The 13,706-nt window shown below is 44.1% G+C and overlaps 1 protein-coding gene across 1 annotated transcript in view; it reads right to left on the bottom strand.

Annotated features, from left to right (window-relative positions):
• THEMIS (thymocyte selection associated) overlaps positions 1-13,706 on the bottom strand; it is a 103,864-nt gene that overhangs the window by 81,499 nt on the left and 8,659 nt on the right. Inside the window, exon 2 of the mRNA XM_054023487.1 lies at positions 3,674-3,832. Coding sequence (XP_053879462.1) covers positions 3,674-3,832 — 159 coding nt within the window. The remainder of the gene's footprint in view (positions 1-3,673; positions 3,833-13,706) is intronic.

Below are 13,706 nucleotides of genomic sequence, written 5' to 3'. Positions count from 1 at the left end.
GCATGTACATTTCCCAGAAGGGAACTTTTGGAGCTGAGAGAAAGTTACAAGCAATGGAAAGTACAAGTTTAGAATGTATTTGCAAATTTATTGGTCAAGGCCCTCCACACATCTCAGCGGCATTTCTCTATTATAAGTGAAACCAGAATTAGACTTGGGGATTCTAATCCCAATTCTACCATTGATATGCTGTATTATGTTTGGCAAATAACATCCCTACGTACCTCAGTTGCCCCTTACCTAAAAGGGGATAACAATGCTAACCTATTTTTGTGAGAATGCTAATCATGATTATTATTAAAGGAAACTATTACAGGTCTTGTGAGCAGTCAGAGAATCTACAAATATTTATGCAGACCAAAGAGCACAAAGAAAACATTAACAGTAGGACCAAGTTCAGGTGTCATGAAATCTGTCAGACTTTACCAAGTTGTTCATGATGAAAAGAGTAGCTCAGAAATATTTGCTGGATGTAGCTATTCAAGTGACTAACGTAACAGTGTGCGAGCACAGAAAGAATAGACTGATCCTCTGAAGCATGAACGAACAAATTAGAATGAGGATAAAATGAAATAACAGATATGAACTCATGTTTTCAGTAGTTTTTGCTAATACCAGGGTCAGATTAGGCCTTTATCAGGAATCAGATTTTCCAGGAAAAGAAATAAGGAGTTCTAGTGAGTTCTGCAGGCAAACACTAGAAATGTTCACAAAGAAAAAGAGCAAAAATTGTTTAAAGCCAATGGGCCTAATTCGTCTCTCAAATGCATCAATTTTTTACCAGTCTAATTCTCTTAACTTGGATGGAGTTACTCCTCATTTACACCAGCACAAAGCGAGAGGATAGGAGGCTCATTGGGTGCAAATGATAATTCACAATGAATGGCACTTGAAAAGAACATTACAAAAAGTTTGCTCTTTTCCATGGGGAGCCAGACGAATGCTAGAAACACAGCACGAGAGTTCTGGTGAACTAAATAATGTTTCTTCCAAAATAAGCCAACGATAGAGTTTTAAAAAGGAATTGTAACTCAAATACAGCATAGACTTTTATGTGCTGTGAGGGAGAGTAAGTCAAGAGCATTTAAGGTAATTTCATTCAGACTAGAATTTTAGAAAAGGAAAAATTGTATAGTCAAACAATAATTGTCATGAGTGGGACTGTTTGGTGTTTTACAATAAAATCTTTCTTTAGATAAGAAAAAAATTAGACTAATGACCAAACTTTCAGTACAATGTACACCAGAAGAGATCCCAAATGTATGTATATAATGCATGTTCTCTCTTAGACTAACAAGAGGCTTCATTGTTACCTTCTACATTGCTGAGTTTAGCACAACACATCACCCCCTAGGGTGTAACCGTGCAAAGTGGTGTTAGTAGCTATGAGTTCAGTCTCACAAGACTCAACATAATGGATTTATGTTTCCAATGGAAATTGATTTTCTTTCCTGTCTGAACCGGAGTTCCTTTCTCAAATAGACTGGTTGAGCAAGTTTTCAGATCTCCCTGAAGACTGGAGTAGAGACCTGGGATTAAATTCAGCTCTGGTGTAAAAGGGTGCAACTCTCTAACACCAAGTGTAAATTTGATTCCTTGAATTCAACCAGTGCCAGTACTGACTACCCTATTCATTTAAAACTCAAGTCAGACCCCCAAAAGCATGAGACTGACTTAAAAAGCGCAAGATTTTCAAGCTCTGTCTCTCCCAGTCCACTTGCCTAGTGTGTCTCAGTGCCCTTCCCCCCATCTCCTTGTCTGATATCAGTCTTGCCCAGGGGTGAAAGTAACTTAAAGGATTTACCAGTACACCGGAGTCCTGAGCAGGGTGGCGGGGCCTCAACCAGAAGGGGTGTGGCCTCACCCGGAAGAGGCGGGGCCTTTACATCCCAGGGCCCTTTAAATCAAGATTTAAAAGGCCCAGGGCTCCAGCAGTGGTAGTGGCGGCTGGGAGCCCCAGGGGCCCTTTAAATCACCACCGGAGCTACACCAGCTGCAGAGGTGGCTGGAAGCCCCAGGGCTCAGGGGCAATTTAAAGGGCCAGGGGCTCTGGCTGCTGCTACCGCAGTGGAGCCCTGGGCCCTTTAAATCGCTGACGGAGCCCCGGGTGCTCCCAGCTGCCGCCACTACCCCAGGGCTCAGGCGGAGATTTAAAGGGCCCGGGGTTCCGCTGCGGTAGCAGCGCCTGGAGCCCTGGTCCCTTTAAATCACCGCTGGAGCCCCGCTGCCACTACCCCAGGGGCTCTGGCAGTGGGGCTCGGGTGGCAATTTAAAGGGCCCGGGACTCCGGCCGCTGCTATTGCCCCGGGCCCTTTAAATTGCCGCCAGAGCCCCCAGCCACTGCAGCTACCACAGAGCTCCGGCAGTGGGGCTTGGGCAGAGATTTAAAGGGTCCGGGGCTCCCCGCAGCAGCCAGAGACCCAGGCCCTTTAAATTGCCGCCTGAGCCTGGCTGCCGGAGCCCCTGTGGTAGCAGCGGCAGCCGGGGCTCTGGCGGTGATTTAAAGGGCCAGGACTCCTAGCCGCTGCTACCGCTTCTGCTCTAGTTCTGGTTCCTGGCACCAGAACGGCCCATAGCAACTGGGAGTAGCAATTGCAGAGAAAGTTTTGCTGAGCTCCTGCAGCTCTGGGATGGAGTGTGTGTGGTCCGATGGGCATGTAGGAGCTATGAAGGGCTGGAACATGGTCACGACAGATAGAATCTTTGGGAAATGCAGCTGCCAGGGCTGGCTCCAGGCACCAGAGAAGGAAGCAGGTGCTTGGGGCGGCACATCCGGGTCTTCGGTGGCGATTCGGCAGCGGGTCCCTCAGTCCCTCTCTTCCTCTTTGAGCTGCCGCTGAAGTGCCACCGAAGAGGAAGAGAGGGAGCAAAGGACCCGCCACCAAATTACCACCGAAGAATGAAGCAGCACGATTGAGCTGCCGTCGAAGTGCCGCCGATCGGGTTTATCTTTTTTTCTTTTATCTTTTTTTTTTTTTTTTCCCGGTTCACTGCTTGGGTTGGCAAAAAAGCTGGAGCCGGCCCTGGCAGCTGCCAAACTCTAACAGGGCTCTTCTGAGCATATGTGAGCTGGCCAAATGTTGGTGTTTTCTCCCCACAGAAGCAGCACAAGATCCATCCTTGATGCAAGGGCCACGTCTGCCACATTTCAAGTCCCTGATCCAAAGCACAGACACCAGAACTGCTCAGCCAAACAGCAGTAAGAATTTTTTTTAACAGTGGCAAAACACTGTATTTTCCCCTAATCTCATTCTCAGAAATGGCTCAACCATTTTTGCAGACATTAAAAATAAATAAATAAATATTAGCCTGAAGAAGACACCTGGCGTGGAAAATTTCAGCCCAAACAGTTGAAGTCTGGCAGAGTCATAAGTAACTGAAAACAGAGTATCATAATGAGTCTTCTGGTGGACAACCTTAGGTATAAGCAGTGTTACCAGCTCCACTTTTAATAATAATAGTATTTCTTATGCAGGCATGAGAGAGTCATGCAAGGTAAAATTTAGAAATTAGTTCCTTTTATCTAGTGCCATCTATTACGACTGTATTTTTTGGCGTCCTAGTGGGTACCTCAACAGACATCAGTCATGTAACATCATATGAAACAATAGAACCGATAAAGGTGATAATGGAGTTTATAAAACTTCAGTAACATATTCATGAAATACTGTACCTGGAAAATTCAGAGGCAATTCAATTCTGGCTGAGCACTGGCTGTCTTCATTACTCTCGCAGATGCTTGCAATGATCTTATTAATTTTGAACCCAGTAATTTTAATCAATTCTCCGGTTGGCAGGCAGCATTCATTTCCAAACATTTCATAAATGGAGCCTTAGAAGAGACAAAAGGAAAGAAAGACGGTGCACAAGTTTTAAGCATGATTTAAAATACCCCTATTGCTTTTCTTGGATGATTTCCTTCTGCATAGACACTAAAAGCCATTTAAACCAGTTATGTGAAATTTACATGATCTTCCGCAGCTTCTTGGTTTTTATTCTCCCTCTCAGTATTACAGACCCTGCCGTCAGGTTTTCTACCTAGTTTTTTTTCCCTTGGGTATTATTTCACACATAAAGATCAAAATCAATCTAAGATCAAAGTTTACCCTATTGGGATTTAGGGAATATACAATAAGCTATATGGGATAGGATCCCAGTATTTCCTATAGGATACATAATATTACAAACAATGGAGTTTCCTCTCCATGGGCCTGATGCAAAGACTATTGAAGTCAAGGGAAATCTTTCTTTTGACTTCACTGCACTTTGGATCAGTTGCATCTGTGCATGTACTCCATGTAGTTCCCAATAGCATTTCAACGTACTGTTATGAAGAGAAAAGTGCCCAAAAAGATCAGCCCTTCAATCTTTTTACTTTGAAACAGAACGGTCTCAGCCAGTCAGAGAGTAGGAATATTGTACAATCTGGACCCACAATTGTACAGTAAATTTCAATAGCTGTGCAGGACACAAATCTCTGTACTCTGATTTTTACCACTGCCTGCAGAACTCATCAACCTAGTGGCCACCACATAGGGAATCAGGGCCGGCTCCAGGCACCAGGCAACCAAGCACATGCTTGGGGTGGCACCTGGTAAGGGGCGGCCAATCTTGGCGTGGTGAGGGGCAGCGCGGCGCGACATTCCGCGGGGGGGGAGAGGGCGCGCTCCGGCGGTGCGGCGCTTTTTTTTGCTGCTTGAGGCAGCAAAAAAGTTAGAGCCAGCCCTGTAGGGAATGACCATCTCAACTTCACAGCTATATCAAAAATACAACCTATTAGCAATCTCATTCTCTTAATAGTGACTCAAGGTTGCATCCAAGTCATAACCATATCCTGGGCTAATAAACACCTCTTACTCAGTACAGGGTTGGGTTGTGAACTCATAGATAGGCTGCAGTCTCAAGGTGTCATAGTTTAAGAACTCAGTGACAAAACCATGCCCTACCACGAGTAGTCCCTTTAAAACCTGTGGGGCTCCTCTTGGTAATAAGCACTATACTTGGTAGTAGGTGATTGCAGTATTGAGCCCTAAGAGAAAAAAAGTGAAAGCTAAAATAAGATACACTGGAGAAGTGGCAGCATCTCCATAATTAAGGCTATATTCAACGTTCCCTTAGAAACAAAGCTTCCCCTACACTTCTCCCTGGGAATATGAAAGCCCACTGAGGCAGGGTGAGCTGTCTCCCAAAATCATTTCCAGGAGCTGAGGAGTGTCCAGATAAAGAGCTCTCCCTACATCCTTTAGCACATATTGGGAGAGCAGAGGAAATAACTCTTTCTCCATCTACATGCATCTTGGTTCAAGGCATGAAGGATGTCTCTTCACTGGAGAGTTAACTTGAGTGATGGGCTACTAGGTATGAGGATCTGGCCTGGGTGTGAGCAAAGCCCTGCCTGTGTTACTGTGTCCTCACTGATGCTGCACTCACCCATATGTGTCACTAGGACTTCTGAGGGCATATCCCATGGTTCTTTGTGCTGCTGCAGGCTTAGCCATTCTATGGTTCTTGCTCAGTGAAATATGGGAAACTGTCTTTTCTTTCTGGGCATATGGGGGGAGGGGTAGAATTGGGGGAAGGCACTGGAGGACAAAGAGTACTTGTGTACTTCAGCCTGCATCCTCACTGTCAAGTGCATGGGTTACCAGCCAGCGTGACAGCCTCACGCAGGCTTTAGCCTTACCTATAACCCCAGCCATGCCAGCTAGCCTGGAATGAAAGCACCACCAAACTCAGCCAAGAGGGTTTTATGTGTGGATGGGACACGGTTTATGGGTAACACCTGAGTAAGAGCTTGGGTGAACTTTGCAGTGAAAACATACCCAAAGAAACCATTCTATTCCCAGTAACACCCTCATCTTATTGGGGTGCCTTCAGGGGCAGCAAGGCGAGGTTGCTCCTTATTGTATTTCTCCAGTGATTACAGTATTGCAATCCTCAGACACTTCCCCACAGGGGGCATGTGCAGGACTGCAAGGGGAAGTAGGGTGAAGCAGTATTTTCTCTCTTCATGTAGAACAGGGAAGTACATTTTCATTCACACAGCACTGAAAGAGGGTGGGGATGACAGTACTGCCAGGACTTCCTCACAGTGAATTCCCCCCTGCGATGCAGAGGGCCATTCTACTTAGCTTGTCAACTCTGCAGGCAGGGACTGTCTTTTTGTTACATGTTTGTACAGTGCTTAGCACAATGGAGTCCTCATCTATGGTTATGGTCTTAGAAACTATTGCAACACAAACAACAATCTGGCGCAAGGTGGTATAGTTTATGCCTCCCTGAGCCACGCTCAGTTAATCTGGCCCTAAATATATAAGACCAGGAAAGTCACTACCCTGATTCACTATAAAAGAACAATTTGTCTTTCTTATTGGCAAAACTGAATCCTGTCGCTGCTTGCTGTTCCATTACACCCCTAGCAATACCCCACATTGACTCACACAGCTACTACTATACACCCTTCTGGGCCTCTCTGGGTTACAGTGGCTGATGCTCCAATGACCACATGAGGAAGTGTCAGAGCTCTCCTTGCTTTAGCTGTGCTCCATAGGCACATGTTAGAGAGAGTGAGATGAAACAGCAGTGAAAATGGTAATCCTCTTTATCTGATGAAAAAAACCTCACCACCCTTCATATACAGTATACAGATCAAAAGTTGTGATGTTATTATCAGAAAAGATAAATCCCAAATGCCCTTACCCCATTTCCCCAGCAGGAGTGCTGGGGTGTTGGGGGATTGGGGGAGGGGGGACTGCAGGTGGAAGGGATAGGGAGGGGCCCCACTAATCCATAATCCACCTCTGATCCTCTCCCCCAAAATGAATCTACACCTCTACCTCAATATAATGCAACCCGATATAACATGAACTCAGATATAACGCGGTAAAGCAGTGCTCTAGGAGGGCAGGGCTGTGCACTCCGGTGGATCAAAGCAAGTTCGATATAACGCAGTTTCACCTATAACGCAGTAAGATTTTTTTGGCTCCTGAGGACATCATTATATCGAGGTAGAGGTGTATGATGAATGCGCTAGTAAAAGGGAGCACATTGTTCGTTGTATCTTTTTTATTCATTGAAGCTTTAGGGCCAGATTCTCTGCTGCACCCATTTTTCCAAACTGTAAATTGGCAATAGCCCCCAAGAGACCAACTACGAATAGATACACTGTAGTGGTGTTCCAGCCAGAACCCTCTAATAAATCCCCTATGCCAGGGCTGGATGACAGATGACTCTAGCTAGCTGTGGTCCTAATTTACCTCTCCAACTGGCAGAAAGCCTCGCTTGAGAGATCTAGCCAGTTCCCAACCCTGCAGTTCCAGACCATGAAAGAGAATCTGGCTTTTAGCCTTTTCTTCTGTTTCATAATTGTTCACAAACTGAGCCTGATTGCTATTAATTTCTTCTTCTCTATCCTTCTCTTCTTAGCAAGCTTTCTTTCAGCTAAGCGTGTGAAAAGCATAACCCAGTGGAAGGCTCAACTTAGTGGTACTCTCATGACTGGGATAGGGAATATGCCTAAAACAATGAGGTTCATCTATCAATTTTTTCCCTCCAGTTGTATGCGGTGGGTCTCCACTGGTTTGTTTAATGAAGGTTTCCAGCTTGGCCCCAGTGCCTCAGCATCCCATATCACATTGTGGTAAAACTGGGGCCCCATATTGACATTACAGTTGCCTTCATAACCTTTTTTTTTTTCTTTTTGGTGTGTGGCTTGACTGAAATAACCAAATGCTTTACACTAACACATCACACCGTAGCAGGGTGGTTTATTGATGCATTTTTTAAAAATAAACTTCCTGCTCTCTAAAAGCGTAACCCAACTCTTCGTTTTATTGCTGGTCGTCATCCCCATGTATCCTTGTCCCAGGACCAAGTGTCTCTTCAGTGCTTCCCTCAACTGCTATGAATGACATTCTCTAGACTACGTGCAGGGAGATTTTGTATTGTAGTCTTTAAAGTGGTATGTAGCTATGCATTATGATGGTAGTTATGTACAGCACTTGTATTTCTAGCAGGAGAATATCTCCTGGATGCAACTGCCCTTTTGTGTTCCATTAGAGGCAGCATGTTAAAGAACGCTCCATACCGTGCTCTCACCTGAGTACATTTTATTGTTCTTTCTTATTTTCCCTTAATCCAAAATAAAAATTCAGGAAGAGATTACACGTTTGCGATGTATATGTGAAAAATATAAGATATGCCCGGCTACTCCTGATCCTCCCTCCAGACACTAAGGCATCAACTCTTCCACACACCTGATCTTCAGCACAAGACATGCAGCTGTAAAGCGGGTCACCTCTGTATGTAAGCCATCTCTTCGCAATGTTTTCATTCTGCTGCCACCATGACATGGCTCTTACAGCACAATAAGCAAATGGCTGAAGTGAAAAAATGTAACCCTTACAAATGGCTGTGAGTGAAAGCCTACAATGAGATGTTAGCAAATAAGATGCTGTGGGCCAGATTCTGATTTCAGTTATATTGGTGTAAATCCAGAGTAATTCTGTTGAATATCCTTGTATTTCAGTGGAGTTGCTCTGGATTTACAACAGTGTAGCGAAGATCAGAATTTGGCCCAATGCACTGTGTAGACCCCCCCCAAAAAATTACCCTTCAAGCATAAATACATTTCTGGGCACAACTATATAGTATGGATTATAATTACATATTTGTCTCAAGTTAAATTGCCTAAATCCTGATTTTAGACCTAGCCTGGCAGTTTGCCTAGACTAGTACAATAAGGGTGAAATTTTAGGCAAGAAAAATGTTACCTTAGTGATTTGTCATCCAGCTAATTTTACCAAATATGTGTGTTGATGAAAAGTAGAACCAAGTTGTTTTCAAATAGACAATAAAAATTCTGTTCCCATTAATACCAGCAGGATTAGTTTTATTGTCAGAGTTCCTGCAGGGTGGCTATGTGAATCAGAAAACCCTTGCTGAACATGATTATCTATGCACCATGGAACCCCATATATAGTATATTATGTACCCATGGAAAAAATGGAAAATGTCATATTTCGTGCATTACTCATTGTCAGCATGCCAATTCTCTGTGTTTAACCACAAAGAAAACATAAAATACACTGAAAACTTAAGTCAATTAACCTTAAGGACTGATTCTTTTCAACTCAAGAAAGATGGCGAGAATACAATGCAAAACCATCTTAGCAAAAGCTAGACTAAGGCAGCCTATTTACAGTGATCAAACAATGCCCCTGAAGGCTGTAATTAAAGAACTAGTTGCCTTTGAAACCACCTTTTTGGATTGCTACTTTGTTCAACAAAAACTACATTTATATCCTTTTATAAACTCATCTCTGGTTTGACAATCCATATTAGCCGCTGCTGTGATCACATCAAAGCAACCAAAACAACTAGTTAAATAGCTTTTTTCTCTGTCTCTCCTAAAATAGTACCCTTATGAAAAAAACCTACAATAATTTTTTATTTGATTTTCTTCTCATTATATGTACAGTAAGGTTTATTTTCCCCTCAAAAACAACAATATAAATTATAAATACAATGCATGCATGAGATGAATCAAGTTACCCTTCACATCACGGAGGAGTGAGACAGAATGATTGAGATCAATATTTTATAATATAAGTAAAAACAATAGCCACTGAAGTTGCATTTCTGCTTTTTTCCCTCCTAACTTAGGACCCAGTTTCATAGCTGCTCTGAGAGTGAAATGTTCATTGACTCCCATGGGAACTGCGCACACATGGTGTCTCAGAATGAGGTCCATAATGAAGTCAATTAATAATAATTAGTTCTTACATCACCTTTTTCACCTATTCACTTCAAAGCACTTTATGAAGGAAGCCATTATCATTACTTCCATTTTACAAATAGGAAAACTGAAACACAAAGAGGTAACCTGACTTGCCCAAGGTCACCCAGTAGGTCTGTAACAGAGTTGGGACTAAACCCAGGTTTCCTGATTCCCACTTCAGGGCTATATCCACTGGACCATACTGTCACGTAGATAGCAGGTTTCTAAACATCTCTGGTTTGTTTGTTCTTTCTCCTACAAGGATCAGCACTGAGTACGATCTGCTAGCCCGAACATCAGACATTGACTCTCTGGACCCATAGACTGGCATCCCTAGAGGGTCAATTCAGCCTCTCTCCTCCAAACAGCATCCACTGATGAACTGAATTCCATGCAGCTGGTGGTGTGGGATCTCTTTGAAACGAGGTTTGGGGTGGGGGAGGAGAGTTGGTCTTGGCTTTTTTGCACAGATGTTAAAGATTCCCTGGCATGTTTTGTAAGAATAGGGATTTTCCCTGCTGTCCTTTCCCAAATTTCCTTTCCCCTACTATTATGTTGTGCACTAGCTACTCACCTAACCATAGGCATGGAGCACCCACAGAAAAAAATTAGTGGATGCTTAGCACCTACCAGCAGCTAGCTCCTCCCTCTCCCCCTAGCACTCCCACCCGCCAGCGGCCCTGCCGATCAACTCCTCCCCCTCCCTCCCAGTGCCTCCTGCCCGCCGCAATCAGCTGTTCCACAGCATGCAGGAAGACCTGGGGGAGGAGTGCAGGCGGAAGAGGTGTGGAGGAGCCCACTTGCTCTGGCCCAGGGCCCTACCAATCCATAATCCGCCTCTGATCCTCTCTCTGGAATACCTGTTCAGCCAGAATGACAATAGACTGCCTTGTGATATGACATGGTCAGCTCAAATCACTGTTTTCATTAAAGCTGCTAAAGGCTCTATAGGAGCAAAGTGCACAAAGTATCTATATGCAGTGTCAGTAAAACAAAATCCATTCTTTATGGGGGTTGTCTGCTGATGAGGTTTAGCAAAAAGTTCTACTTTGAACTCTATTTTAAGGTTTTCATTTTGGCTTATAAACTTTTTTTCAGCAGTATGATACTTCTGTCTAAGCGAGTAGGTAAACATAGTCATACATCTCCACCATTATCTTTTCTCAGTCACATGTCCAGTATGAAATTCAGCCTCTGCACTGTCCCATTAAGCCCAGGTAAACTATCTTTGTGTGGGGAAGTATAGGTAGGAGATGGAATTCATCCCCAAGCTAGCCAGCAAGGCCTAGAATAGCCCTGCAGCTCCTCCATAGCCACTACTCCCACTCCAGGCTGAACCGGAGCTGCAAACTCTGCGAACCCCCAATGTGAGCTAATCTTGGCTTTCTTAGCTATTTGCCCTCACCTCTCTCCTAACCTCCACGCTTGTTTTCAACTATCTAGAGCTGGCATGGAATCAGCACCACTGCATTCAGGGGGTGCTGCAGAGACCCTTAGTGCATCCACCTGTGTGGTGAATTTCACTTCCAGTGCATTACAGTCATGCTATCTGTCATGCAGCACATTTCCTCCTCCCAAAGCAATACACTATGTGCTTTGATAGGACCTTTCTAAAGCGCCTTATTAATAAATGATTGCATTGAGTCAGCTAGTTTGAACAAACCTGCAACAGGAGCTCTATTAGTAAAGATGGCCTCACACATTCATGGCACCCGTCTGTTAACCACCCTGGCTGAGGAGGGGCTGATTTTGCAAGCATCGAACCATTAGAAAACAAAAGCAGCAGATTTATGTTTCTACATAGAAAGTGAAATTTTAAATGCCAAGTGCTTTAAGCCATTTCTATCATAATGGAATTCTTGAAAAATTACTTTGGCGGTTTCTGATTTATTCCTTTCCTGATGGATTGATAATACTTTTTGCTGTCTCTCATTTAATTGGAGGGCTTAAACTTTGCATGCAGCAGCATGCCTTTGATGCACACTGCACCCATGTTATAGGAAAGAGCAATCAAAACCACAGCTCCAAATGCAACATTTTTGACCTTTTGTTATTTTTACCTCAGAGTCAGCATTTCTGCAACAAAGTTACACAACTGCCTATCAGTAATGTCGCTTGGCCTGTGGTGAGAGCTCTGTTTGCAGAACTTTAGCCACAGCCGTTGTAACTCTTCTTGATTTTTAAAAACATCTGTATGATGAGATTGCTTCTCTCCCCAGTTCTGAGAAAGGAGGAGACCCCCTCCAGGACAGACTGTGCAGAAGGGCAGTCCATTCACCAATGACAATATTCCTATTCCCTTCCTCTGGACCATATGGGCAGCATGGTGTAGGGGGAGGGCTGAGTGGGCTAAGGGAGAATCCACAGAAGTGACTTGGTGAATCAAGGCCTAACTTTAAGCATGAGGGTAGTCCTATTAAAAATTAATGGAACTACCCATGTGCTTTATAGAGCCATAGAGTTTAAGGCCAGAAGGGACCACTAGATCATATAGTCTGACTTCCTGCATGTCACAGGCCACCAACACCATCCAGCACCCGCATGCTAAATTCAGCAACCAAAATGAAATCAAAGTATTACGGCCCACAGGAGAATAGACTATTAAGTGTCACAGGCAGAGAACAGGAGGGACAGAGACACACCCATGCTCAAGGCCCCCACTATGGCAGGCAAATGATTAAATGAGATGTACCCAGATAATCCTGGCAAGTGATCCTCACCCACAGAAGGCAAAAAACCCCAACATCACTGTCAATCGGACATGGGAGGAAATTCCTTCCTGCCCCCACATATGGTAATCAGTGGGAGTATGAGCAAGAACCAGCCAGCCAAACACCTGAGAGGGAGAATGCTCTGTGCCACCTTAGAGCCTTGGCCCACCCCACCCAATGGTCCATCTTCAGCTGTGACCATTCCTGATGCTTCAGAGGAAGGAGGTTAAAAATCCTCCCAGTATACATTTGGGTCAGGGTGGAAACCCTTCTAATTTCCATCCCCATTTGTTCTTGTGCCAACATTGTCCTTTAGCTTAAATAACTCTGCACCCTCCTTCTCCTAGTGGGGTATTTTCTTCCCCAATATATTTATAGAGTGTAGTCATATCCTCTCTGAGCTTTCTCCTTGCTAAGCTAAACAAGGCAAGCTCTTCCAGTCTCCTCTCATAAAATAGGCCCTCCATTCCCCTGATCATCCTAGTAGCTGTTCTCTGCACCTGTTCCAGTTTAAATTAATCTTTCTTGAATATGGGTGACCAGAATTGTACACAGTGTTCCCAGTGAGGTCCTACCAGTGCCTTGTATAATGGCATTAACACTTCTCTATCTCTATTGGAAATGCCTCACCTTGTAAATCCTACGATTGCATTTGCCTTCTTCATGGCTGCATCACGTTGGTACCTCATCATCATTCTGTGATTGACCCATATTGCCAGTTCTCTCTCCTTCTCTGTCAAGTCTAACTTCTGAGACCCCAGCTTGTAGCCAAAATTTTTTATTAGTAGAGCCTAAGTGCATGACCTGGACCTGGCACATTGTACTATTGAATTTGATCCCATTTCTGTCACTCCAGTCTTCAAGGTCATCCATATCTTCCTCTATAATATTCCAATCATCCTCTGTACTGACAACTTTCTATCAGCAGCAAATTTCATTAGCACCCTCCTACTTTTTGTGCTAAGATCATTAATAAAGCGGCTGGATACTGCAAAGCACTTTAGCACATGCTTAATTATAAGCATCAATGCAACTACTCAGAGGTTTATGGAGCTGCTTAAAGTGAAGCATATTTCTCTCTGTTGGATCAGGCCGGAGAGTTCAGTGCCTTGCAGGATCAAGCCCATAGTTAGGCACGGACCTTGCTGAATTGGGGCCATAGTCTCCTCTCTGGCACAATAAAGATCACCAGAAAAAAGGTAACAAAGCCTGACCTT

This window comes from Malaclemys terrapin, chromosome 3 (genome assembly GCF_027887155.1).
Source record: "Malaclemys terrapin pileata isolate rMalTer1 chromosome 3, rMalTer1.hap1, whole genome shotgun sequence".
Lineage (NCBI taxonomy): Eukaryota > Metazoa > Chordata > Testudines > Emydidae > Malaclemys > Malaclemys terrapin.
The sequence above is the reverse complement of the archived record's forward strand: the minus strand, read 5'-3'. Positions and strand labels throughout refer to the sequence as shown.